Genomic DNA, 12305 nt, shown 5'->3' with positions numbered 1-12305 from the left:
TAACCATTTACTACAGAGCCCTAAGAGCTTTAGAAGGAAGAATACGATTATCCCACCAAAGGACAATGCTTTCAGTATTCATGAAAGCAATGTAGAAAAGGCAGCAGCAGCGGCAGCTAGAGATTGGACCAAAAAGAGAACAAAGCAAGGAAGGGCATGCATTTTAGACTCTCTGTAATTTAAAAGCTTCCTAAAATGGCTTATATGACAATAATAAATTCCACTCAGATAATTGCACACGCAATCCAAGGCATTCAGTGATCTTACTTAATGGGATCGGAATTCACTTTAAGATGTTACGGCTTCATCAGCATCGGAATCAGCTGGGTTGTCATCTTCCGATTCCCCGTCTTCCTCCTCCTCTTCCTCTGTGCTCTGCTTCAAGCCTTTTCCATAAATGCCGCTGGACGGTCTCTTCATCGTGGCTTCCTCCTCCTCGTCCTCGGTGACAGGGGAATGGTAATCTGAGGTGTCCATCATGCCACCGCTGACCTCTGTAGAGTAGGACACGGCGGTCGGTCCTCGTCCATTTCCTGTTGAGGCCATTGTCCGATTCCCACTGGACTTCCTGGACGACGACCCTTCACTATGCTCCTCTGGTGATTCTTCGCTCTCAGCCTCCACTTCCTCCTCCCTCGAAGACTCCTCCTCTTCCTCGCTCTCCTCATCGATGGTGTCCTCGGACCCTAGAGTGTGGGAGGAGGACCTGGATCTAGCGCTTCTTGTCCTGGTAAATCTAGAGCTCCTGGAGCTTGGGTCAGAGACACTTCCACTGTTGTCAGAGGATGCTCTCCTACTGGCTCTGCTACTGCGGCTCTGTGACCTGTCTGTGCCACCGCCACGGTCTCTGTCACTGCTCTGGCTGGTGACCACAGAGGATCTTCTACTGGATGGTGGCCTGGGTGAGGACTTCTGAGTCCCTGGTGCTGTGTCCTCAGTTTCTGCAGATGTCACACTCCTCTTGTTGTCCTCAGTCTCTGATCCCGAATCTGTCTCTTTCTCTGTGTCTGAGTCTCTCTCTGTCTGGGACTCCTCCTCTGTCTCCAAATCCTTCTCTGTGTCTGAGTCCCCATCTGAGTCTCGCTCTGACATCCTTTCCTCCTCCTCAGAATCTCCCTGGCACTCCTCCTGCTCCTCGTCTGAATCTACAGCCCTCCCCTGGTCATCCTCTCCACCTAAGTCTCCTCCAGGGTAGCCCGCGGTACCCAGTGTGGAGGATGAAGCAGCACTGCTCCTACTACTCCTTTCGGAGTAGGCCTCTTTACTAATGGTTTCTGCCTCAGAGCTGCTGCCCTCCTCTTGCTCACTAATGTCCCAAGCCAGGGAGGCCTGCCACCTCCTCCTCTCCTCCCTCTTAGTGTCATTGGAGCTTTGGGACCCAGACCCAGACATCCTCTGCTCAGCTAGAGAGCTCACACTGAGGATTTCAATAGGGGATATCCTCCGCTCTTGAAGCCTGCTGGAGATGTTTATACGGCTCAGCGCTTTCCCCAACTGCTGTTTGACCGAGGGCTTGGCTTCATCCGAAGCCTGGAAGTAGCTCCCATCTATGACCATGCCACTGTCCCTGATCGAAATACTGTCGGAGCGGTAGGCCTTAGTTAGTGTCAGGAAGTCCCCACCATCTCCTCCGTCCCTCCGATCCTTGGAGGAGAACTTCATGGGGAATATCCTGGCTTTGTTCCATGGGGGGTGGAGCGAGGGGGGGTTACCAGGTTCCTTGCTAACCGAGACAGGGAACTTGCAGAGTTTCATGACTGCCTTTAGTTTCTGAATGACCGTGGAAGACTGGTGGGGCTTGGAGTCTGATGCAGCAGTGCCCTCTTCTGGCGGTGGCCGGTCCTGCTCTGTTCTAGAATAGGGGGGCTGCTGGTCTCTAAAGGCATGTCTGGGGGGGCCACTGGGTGGGCCGTGAAGGGGTCCTTTGCCTTGCATAGGGGGCCTCCTCCCATCCCGCATGGCCACCTGTTACAGTCACATCAGCCCAAGCTACCATTAAAGCCACTGTTAACCATTACTGAGCCAATCAACACGCAGTGTTTCCTCCAGGCACATAGTGTACTTTCCATTGCATTCAAAGTTGCATCATTTTGTATCATACATGTAGCTATTGAACAACGTAACAGTTGTAGATAAAATCAGCTACCTCTCCCTCCGACTCCTGCGGGCTGTAGTAATAGCTCCCATCGTCGTCCACGATCACTTCTCCGTACTCATCATACAGGCCTGTCGGAGATATCAACTTCCTGCGACTGCCATACTGAGGCAGTTCATACCTGGAGGGGAGATGGAACAGGTTAGTTACACACTGTACTGACACACACACACAACACAAACATAGCACACACACGCACGCACGCACGCACTCGCACTCACTAGCAGCCATCATTACATTTATACAACCTCATTTCTCAGTAGAATTATTTTTTATAGAAGAAGAATAGAAGTCTTTTTTTTTTTTTCAGAAGTGAGTGTAAAACAGAATATGTGAATAAGCCCGGGACCCCAGTGTCTCCAAACTGTGTATGGATATGAGAGAGAGAGAGAGAGAGAGAGACGGCAAAGGAGCCTCTTTATTTAGGCGAAGGCCTCCTTATGGGATTTTACAGTCATTACCCCAAGGCAGTGTTTTCTTTTCTTCTTTCTTTGCGTCTTTGTTCAGCTGATCTTTAGTGCCAGAGGGGGGCAGACAAGGCGTACCATAAGGTCCAGGGCCCACTCACTACAGAGCGTAGAAGTAAGGTCACCATGCGCCCAGATTAAAGGCTTTTAGTGCTCCCAGGGAGAGCACTAAAATAGAAACAGACCATCAGTTTAACAGGGCGCACTCTGCCATCACTGGATGGACCAACAGTACATGGTGTCAGTAATGGTTAAATAGCTCAAGCCTCCAGCCAGAAGACTATTACCCCACATCTCAACCCCACGGGAGCCAAACTCTAATTGTATTAATGGCGGTCGGTGGGACGGGAAACATGAGCATTTTGAGAGAGAGGCTACATAGCAGAGAGAAAAATAACACCCGGTGTGGCTGGAATGAGAGCCCGGACGTTCTAATTAAAAGTTGAACATCTGCGTAGAGAGAGACGAAAGAGACTCGGAGGCAGGGAAGGGTAAATGTACTGTATCTGCTGCTGCAGTGTCTGTAGAACCAAATCTTTCATCCTCTAAAACTAATCGCCCTCTCACTTTGGTGCTGCAGGGAGAAAGTCTTAAGAGCCTAATTCCGTGCACAACATTCAATCTTAATCCACGCTCCTTTCTGCTCTGTTGTAAGACACCACATGGATGGTGCTCATTGGAACAGGTTAGGTGAGTGATTAGACTCGCTAATTATGGAATTCATCGCAGGTGGCAACAAATGACAATATGAGCCGTTTCGTCTGAAGCCATCGTTATGTATTCCGACCTGTATGCTCCACTTCAAGGCTGTTCGAAAAACTAATTCTGATGTTTCAGCGGGAGGGGAGGCAGTTTGGAGGCCTGTCGTGACGAGAGCCGTTTGGTATTGAACACTGAAGGAGTCTCTGGACTCTGCAGACTGACTGAGCTTCCCTGGTGTGAGGCAAGCTGTCGGCCCTTGTGTACACGCAGGATCAGAAAGGCCTCAGTAACACAAACACGCACATGCATGCACACAAACACACTACACACACACTGTGCACTGACACACCGTGCACACACACACACTCTCTCTCTCTCTCTCTTACCCGTGGTCATAATTATAATAATCCTGGGTGTAATAGTCCTGGCCTGGGTCGATGCCAGACTCCATGGAGAGCTCCTGTCGTGGATAAAACAAAGCATTACTCAAAGACAATGAAGTTGAAGGAAAACATGAGAAGGCCAACAAATAGGCCTCTGTGCTTTATTAAAGACAAATATTTCACTACTTAGCTGAGCCCAAAGGGGGGAAAGAGATTGTGTTCTGTACCTCTGGTCTCAGAAGAGAGGGCCTAAGCAACTGTTGTTGCTGCCAGGGAGAGCGCAAAAGACCGAGGAGGAAAATACAGAAACAAGACGGAGAGAGAGAAATATACGGTTTCATTAAAGAGATTGTGGATCAACGTAAATATGGATGGGGAAGGGGTAGCAAGCAAGGTCAGAGGGAGTTTGACGGGAAATAGAGAGAGAAAAAACAGCCTGTGTCAGTGAAGTATAATAAGAGAATTTCATAACCAAAACCCAAGGTATATAATACCAAGGGATGACAGCTTCCGCCATCTGCAGATCTTTTCCAATATCTGTTCATCACATCGCCTCCCCCAAATATAAGGCGGGCGGCGCATTGGAAGTTTTATTTCCCCATTCCGATTTTGTCATTCTATCAAGGCGGTGTCTATAGATAACATTATGTTAAATAAACTGACAAGTAGGACGACCATTCAAAAGCGGCCATGTCAATTTTAGGCGAGTGGAAACGCCAACGTACCTCATGATGTCCGTACCCACGCCTGTAAGGGAAGAAACGTTGTGGAAATCAGTAAACAAGATTGTCAAGATAACGATTGCTTGAGCTTTCAGATATGAACATTGTTTTACTTACTGTAGCTGAATTTGGCTGCTTAAATCAAACGCCGAGAGTGGTCTCCCTTCACACATTTTTCAGTTTCAAGTGGGTAAGAATTGTAAAGCATTTGTTCATTTCCTTTGGAAGGCAATAATCTGAAACATTCTTCAGTTCTCTTAAATCTATTCTACCCCTGTCCCTTAACCAGAGAGAGAGAGCGAGAGAGCGAGAGAGACCAAAAGCCAACAGAAAAATAAGGTGTGTGAATTTCAAGACTTTCATAACTTTTAAAATTGCATTTTCTAGCATGATATATAGCCATGGCTGGATTTTTTTTTTTTTTTTTGTAGGGAGTGCTGCTGTTCAGAAAAAAATGGAAGTTGTTGAGAAACTGTTTCTATTGGTTCTACAGACTGATTTGTTTTCTCTTTAATACAGTAGGCATTTGTTTTCCAAACTATGTTTTCCCCTGCAATTAGATCATTTGCGAGAGGCAAACCGAGAGTCGCAACCAAGCATATAAATATAATCCATAGATGACAGTCAGGACTGGCAGCCATTGCTAGTGTACCCATGAGTTTAATAGTCAAATTGCCAAGGTAAGAGGTTACAAAACCCTTCGATGGATTATATGTCTATAGCCACAACGCAACAAGCTGTATATTTGGCGTGCATGCTGCCAAAATTGTGGCCTCATTTGAGTAAATGAGGGTTGAAAGTATACAGCGCCTTTGGAAAGTATTCCGACCACTTGACTTTTTCTACATTTTGTTACGTTACAGCCTTATTCTAAAATTGATAAAATCATTTTTTTCTCAGCAATCTACACACAACACCCCATAATGACAAAGTGAAAACAGTTGTAGACATTTTTGCTAATTTATTAAAAATAAAAACAGAAATACCTTATTTACATAATTATTCGGACCCTTTGCTATGAGACTCGAAATTGAGCTCAGGTGCATCCTGTTTACATTGATCAACCTTGAGATGTTTCTGCAACTTGATTGGAGTCCATGTGGTAAATTCAATTGATTGGACATGATTTGGAAAGGCACACACCTGTCAATATGAGGTCCCACAGTTGACAGTACGTGTCAGAGCAAAAACCAAGCCATGAGGCCGAAGGAATTGTCCGTAGAGCTCAGAGACAGGATTGTGTCGAGGCACAGATCTGGGGAAGGCTACCAAAACATATCTGCAGCATTGAAGGTCCCCAAGAACACAGTGGCCTCCATCATTCTTAAATGGAAGAAGTTTGGAACCACCAAGACTCTTCCTAGAGCTGGCAATCTGATCAAACTGAGAAGGGCCTTGGTCAGAGAGGTGACCAAGAACCCGATGGTCACTCTGACAGAGCTCCAGAGTTCCTCTGAGGAGATGGGAGAACCATCTAGAAGGACAACCATATCTGCAACACTCCACCAATCAGGCCTTTATGGTAGAGTGGCCAGACGGAAGCCACTCCTCAGTAAAAAGGCACATGACAGCCCACTTGGAGTTTGCCAAAAGGCACCTAAAAGACTCTCAGACCATGAGAAACAACATTCTCTAGTCTGATGAAACCAAGATTGAACACTTTGGCCTGAATGCCAAGCGTCACGTCTGGAGGAAACCAGACATGGCTAATCACCTGGCCAATATCATTCCTATGGTGAAGCATCCTTGATGAAAACTTGCTTCAGAGTGCTCAGGGCCTCAGGCTGGAGCGAACGTTCACCTTCCAACAGGACAACGACCCTATGCACACACAGCCAAAACAACGCAGGAGTACTTGAGCCCAATCAAACATCTCTGGAGAGACCTGAAAATAGCTGTGCAGTGAAGCTTGAGAGGATCTGCAGAGAAGAAGAGAAACAAATACAGGTGTGCCAAGCTTGTAGCGTCATACCCGAGAAGACTCGAGGCTGTAATCGCTAACAAAGGTGCTTCAACAAAGTAAAGGGTCTGAATACTTAAAAATGTGTAATCAGATTTCAATTTTTAGTACATTTGCAAAAATGTTTTATGGGGTCAACATTATTAACACATTCAATACCTCACCTTCCGAGGATAATGGCACTGAGCCTTTTTCTAAAATGTTTTATGAGTCAGAGAATACATTGGGACCATTCCACTAGATATAATCCTTCCAGATCCTTGATATCATTCGCCTGCGTCTATTGACTGTCCTCTTCTATTCAAACCACAATGGATTTCCAATGGATGAGACTGAGATGGCCATTGCAGAATGTTGATTTTGTGGCCAATTAATCATTTATTTTAGTGGGCTTTTGATGTGTGCTTGGGGTTATTGTCTAGTTGTAAGATCCACTGGCGCCCATGTTTCAGACTCCTGACAGAGGAAACCAGGTTTTTGGAAAAATATATCCTGGTACTGGGTAAAGTTCATGACGCCGTTGACCTTAACAAAGGCCCCCAGGACCAGTGGAAGCAAAATGGCTCCATAACATCAATGATCCAACACCATATATTACTGTAGGTGTGTTATTTTCCACTCATGCAACCCTCATTTCCGCTCCAAACATAGCACTGGTGTGCTCGGCCATCTGACCAAAGCACTGGTTCCAATCCAGGTGCCAATGCCGTTTAGCAAACTTACATTTGTTGGATGACCTGAAAATAGAGCTCTTAGGTCACACACACACCAGTGTTGTGTTTGGAGTTGAAATGAGAATGCATGAGCGGATGATAACCCAATACTTACTGTAAAATATGGTGGTGGACCTTTGATGTTATGGAGCCACTTTGTCTCCACTGGTCCCGGGGGGCCCTTGTTAAGGTTAACGGCATCTCAGCGTATGAGTTCATATGAAAAGACAGGGGAGTCATCTCATTCACACTTTACACAGACTAGACTAACGGCAGTCTGTTGACACTACACTAACCATTGACACTACAATAATCATCCAGAGACACTGGACAAAAAGGGAAGCGTTTAATTACACAGAGGATGGGGGGAAAAAAAAGGATCGGGAGGAGAGCATCTCCATTCGTCAGCTGAACCACTTTGCGTTCAACACTAGTGATTAGAATTCAGCCCAGGACGCTGATCATCTGAAGCAAATGATTGCAATTGTTCCCTGATGAGAACGTAATGAGGAATCCCAAATGAACATTTCACGGCTAAACAATCATTGGTGACTTTGAGAGAGGAATTACTCAGCCCCACTCCACTGGTGATGTGGTGAGGCGGCTAATGTGCCCCCTGTGTGGTGGAGCTTGTCCAGTAAAAATACCCCTGCTCTTGTGTCGGGCTACAAAGGTCATGTCTCGTCCCCAGAGAAGGGTGTGTGGGACTGGTCCGAGTAGTGGATGCCTATGCTCCTTGGTCTGGGCCTGGATGTCATCACTGGCAGAGTTGATAAGCAGTTTGTGGTACTGGGTGGGAAAATAAGCCTCGCTAGTCAAGCCTATCATGGGTCACAATCAGGGTTAACACTCCCAAAGACACAGTACTTCATTAAGTGACTCTGGCGGAAATCAGAGTCAAAGTGTGTACAGTACATATAGAGTATGTACTATACATCTGTGATTGTGGAATACATCTGTAAAGTGTCCGGGTTGTCAGAAATGAGATTGTATAAACGTGTTAGCGCGATACTGTGAAACATTGTGGATGCTTACTTTGATCTCAGCACTAAATCTAGTGTCTTGACTTCATAGTGTGACTCGCCTGACTTCATAGTGTGACTCGCCTGGCTTCATCTGCCTTCACAGAAAGGCAGTGTCCTAATCCTAGACAGGAAATCATGAATATTTCCCTAGGATTAACAGATTCTGGAGAACAGTGCGTCATCTAAGAGGTGCTACTACCTCCGTCTCCCTGCTGATTAACAACACCTAGTGTAACTAGGAGAAAACAGCCATGAGCACAGCATGAGCTAAGGATGAAAGGGAGGCATGACATGATGCAGGATGCTGAGGAATGATGTGTGGAGGAGAGGATACTCTTCCAGGGCAAGTAGTGGAAAGAAATTGGAATAGAGTGAGAAAGGGGTAGAACGAGAGAGGTAGAGAGAGGGGTTATAGAAAGAGAGAGAGGGAGGAAGAGAGAGCAGTGCAAAATCAAGAATCAAGGCTAGAGAGAGATGACAGGCCAACCTTGAGTTTCTCTCTGCCAATTAAACTGCTATTTCTTCTACCACTGACTACCTGAGGTCCTACGATCAAACTCACACTGGCAAACAGGACACAACAAGGAGAGCCGCAGCAGTGGATATTGATGAAAGTGAGTGAGAACCACATGTAATGACGCAGGATACAGTCTCCATTAGTTGCCAGCCTAATGAAAAGTGGGATTATGGAGGGAGTCGGAGGAATGTCGGCCTGAATAAATGTGGAAGAGTTACCGCCGGGGTACAGGCGGGAGGTGACAGGAGGCCGACCAGAAACACGATGGATTGGTTAGGTAATTAAAAGCACATGCATCCCAATTTGACAAGCAAGTTGTTCCACCCGCGCTCAGCTAAGATGTGCAGAGACACGGAAAAAGCCAAGTACCATAGAGAGGTACTCAGATCACTGACTGAGTCTCCGTGTCTGTATTTCATTCCACTGGCTGGCTTGTCTCCTCTTCAGATGAATAGTGATTCCTCTAGTGCTTTAGTTCTAGTAGGCTGGCGTTGCCTCTCTGTGTGAGACAGACTATCTTTCCAAAAGTATACTTGAATCCCATTCAATGAAACTGGTGGGTTTGTATTACACATTGTGTATAACACCACAATTGAAATAGAGAGTGTACACCTAACACGAGTGACAAATAGAAATGATTCCACAAGTCAAGACATGGCAGCCCCTCGCACCTCAATCACTATCAAAGAGCAGAGCAGATAACTCAAAGTTTCCCTCTGATTTCATACATGCTGTAACTTTATTTGAAAGTCATTTACATAACGCAGTAGACTTCAAACCTGCAGAGTGTGTCTGCGTGTGTGTTTGTGTGAATGTGTGTGACTGCATGAGGGAAGATCTAGGCTAGTCAAGAAGATGTAGAAGAAGAAAGGAGAAATGAGAGAGAGAGAGAACATGTGGTGTGCGAGCGAGCAAAGCTTTATAGAACACATATACAGTGCATTCTGAAAGTATTCAGACCCCTTGACTTTTCCACATTGTGTTACGTTACAGCCTTTAACCTAAAATGGATTAAATAAATACAACAATTAAATAAAAATAATAATCAGAAACAACTTATTTACATAAGTATTCAGACCCTTTGCTATGAGACTCGAATTTGAGCTCAGGTGCATCCTGTTTCCATTGTTCATCCTTGATGTTTCTGCATCAATTCAATTGATTGGACATGATTTCGAAAAGGCACACACCTGTCAATGTAAGGTCCCACAGTTGACAGTGCATGTCAGAGCAAAAAACAAGCCATGAGTTTGAAGGAATTGTCTGTAGAGCTCAGAGACAGGATTGTGTCAAGGCACAGATCTGGGGGAAGGGTACCAAAAAAGTTCTGCAGCATTGAATGTTCCCAAGACCATAGTGGCCTCCATCATTCTTAAATGGAAGAAGTTTGGAACTACCAAGACTTTTCCTAGAGCTGGCCGCCTGGCTAAACTGCGCATTTGGGGGAGAAGGGCCTTGGTCAGGGAGGTGACCAAGAACCCGATGGTCACCCTGACAGAGCTCCAGAGTTCCTTTGTGGAGATGGGAATACCAGCCAGAAGGACAACCATCTCTGCAGCACTCCAATCAGACCTTTATGGTAGAGTGGGCAGACGGAAGCCACTCCTCAGTAAAAGGCACATGACAGCCCACTTGGCGTTTGCCAAAAGGCCCCTAAAGGACTCTCAGACCATGAGAAACAAGATTCTCTGGTCTGATGAAACCAAGATTGAACTCTTTGGCCTGAATGCCAAGAGTCACATCCGGAGGAAACCTTCCTCCATCCCTACGGTGAAGCATAGTGGTGGCAGCATCATGCTGTTTTTCAGCGGCAGGGACTGGGAGACTCGTCAGGATCGGGGGAAAAAGGAGCAAATTACAGAGATCCTTGATGAAAACCTGCTTCAGAGCGCTCAGGACCCCAGACTGGGGCAAAGGTCCACCTTCCAACAGGACAATGACCCTAAGCACACATTTAAGACAACTTAGCAGTGGCTTCGGGACAAGTCTCTGAATGTCCTTGAGTGGCCCAGCCAGAGCCCAGACTTGAACCTGATCTAACATCTCTGGAGAGACCTGAAAATAGCTGTGCAGAAACACTCTCCAATCCAACCTGACAGAGCTTGAGAGGATCTGCAGAGAAGAACTGGAGAAACTTCCCAAATACAGGTCTGCCAAGCTTGTAGCGTCTTATCCAAAAACACCCAAGACTGAAATTGCTTCCAAAGGTACATCAACAAAGTACTGAGTAAAGGGTCTGAATACTTATGTAAATGTCATCTTTCAGTTTTGTATTTTGAATATATTTGCAACAAAATCTGAACCTGTTTTTGCTTTGTCATTATGGGGTATTGTGTGTAGATTTATGAGGAAAATGGAATCCATTTTAGAATATGCCTGTAATGTAACAAAATGTGGAAAAAGTCAAGGGGTCTGAATACTTTCCGAATGCACTGTAGTTACTCAGTGGAGTCCCCAGAACTTTCATTAGGTCGCTGCAAATGTTTTCATAACACAAAAACTGTTCAGTCAGGCTTATGATTATAGAATGTGTGTATAAAACATTTGCCTGATGTTGCAAGAACGTTCCAAGAAAACATTGAATCTGTTCTTCAAAGGTTCCCAGAATGTTTCATTAGGTTGTGGGAACAGTCTGGAGAGAACATTGTGGGGACATAAAAGATGATATGTTTCCAAAACACAAAAACTGTCCAGTTGTGTTGATGATAATACAAATTGTATTTTAGGGTACAAAAAACATTCACCAGATGCTGCAAGAACATTCCTAGAACACATGTTGTCGGTCCTTTAAAGGCTCTCAGAATGTTTCATGAGGTTGTGGGAACAGTCTGGTGGGAAAATTGATGGGACATCACAAAATATACAGTGCCTTGCGAAAGTATTCGGCCCCCTTGAACTTTGCGACCTTTTGCCACATTTCAGGCTTCAAACATAAAGATATAAAACTGTATTTTTTTGTGAAGAATCAACAACAAGTGGGACACAATCATGAAGTGGAATGACATTTCTTGGATATTTCAAACTTTTTTAACAAATCAAAAACTGAAAAATTGGGTGTGCAAAATTATTCAGCCCCGTTAAGTTAATACTTTGTAGCGCCACCTTTTGCTGCGAATACAGCTGTAAGTCGCTATCAGTTTTGCACATCGAGAGACTGACATTTTTTCCCATTCCTCCTTGCAAAACAGCTCGAGCTCAGTGAGGTTGGATGGAGAGCATTTGTGAACAGCAGTTTTCAGTTCTTTCCACAGATTCTCGATTGGATTCAGGTCTGGACTTTGACTTGGCCATTCTAACACCTGGATATGTTTATTTTTGAACCATTCCATTGTAGATTTTGCTTTATGTTTTGGATCATTGTCTTGTTGGAAGGCAAATCTCCGTCCCAGTCTCAGGTCTTTTGCAGACTCCATCAGGTTTTCTTCCAGAATGGTCCTGTATTTGGCTCCATCCATCTTCCCATCAATTTTAACCATCTTCCCTGTCCCTGCTGAAGAAAAGCAGGCCCAAACCATGATGCTGCCACCACCATGTTTGACAGTGGGGATGGTGTGTTCAGCTGTGTTGCTTTTACGCCAAACATAACGTTTTGCATTGTTGCCAAAAAGTTACATTTTGGTTTCATCTGACCAGAGCACCTTCTTCCACATGTTTGGTGTGT

The 12305-nt window shown here is 45.3% G+C and overlaps 1 protein-coding gene across 1 annotated transcript in view; it reads right to left on the bottom strand.

The window, feature by feature from the left end:
- Nucleotides 1-202: 202 nt before the first annotated feature.
- The window catches only part of pcdh15b (protocadherin-related 15b), a 213781-nt gene continuing 201678 nt past the window's right edge, over nucleotides 203-12305 (bottom strand). Inside the window, exons 35-39 of the mRNA XM_036955811.2 lie at nucleotides 4433-4454; nucleotides 3935-3973; nucleotides 3711-3784; nucleotides 2147-2276; nucleotides 203-1965 (exon numbers count right to left, since the gene is read on the bottom strand). Of these exons, the coding sequence (XP_036811706.2) occupies nucleotides 289-1965; nucleotides 2147-2276; nucleotides 3711-3784; nucleotides 3935-3973; nucleotides 4433-4454 (1942 nt within the window). The 3' untranslated portion in view covers nucleotides 203-288. The remainder of the gene's footprint in view (nucleotides 1966-2146; nucleotides 2277-3710; nucleotides 3785-3934; nucleotides 3974-4432; nucleotides 4455-12305) is intronic.

The sequence above is a fragment of the Oncorhynchus mykiss genome, chromosome 20 (genome assembly GCF_057628025.1).
Source record: "Oncorhynchus mykiss isolate SJ-2025 chromosome 20, ASM5762802v1, whole genome shotgun sequence".
In the NCBI taxonomy this organism is placed as follows: Eukaryota; Metazoa; Chordata; class Actinopteri; order Salmoniformes; family Salmonidae; genus Oncorhynchus; species Oncorhynchus mykiss.
This window is presented reverse-complemented; position numbering and strand designations above follow the sequence as displayed.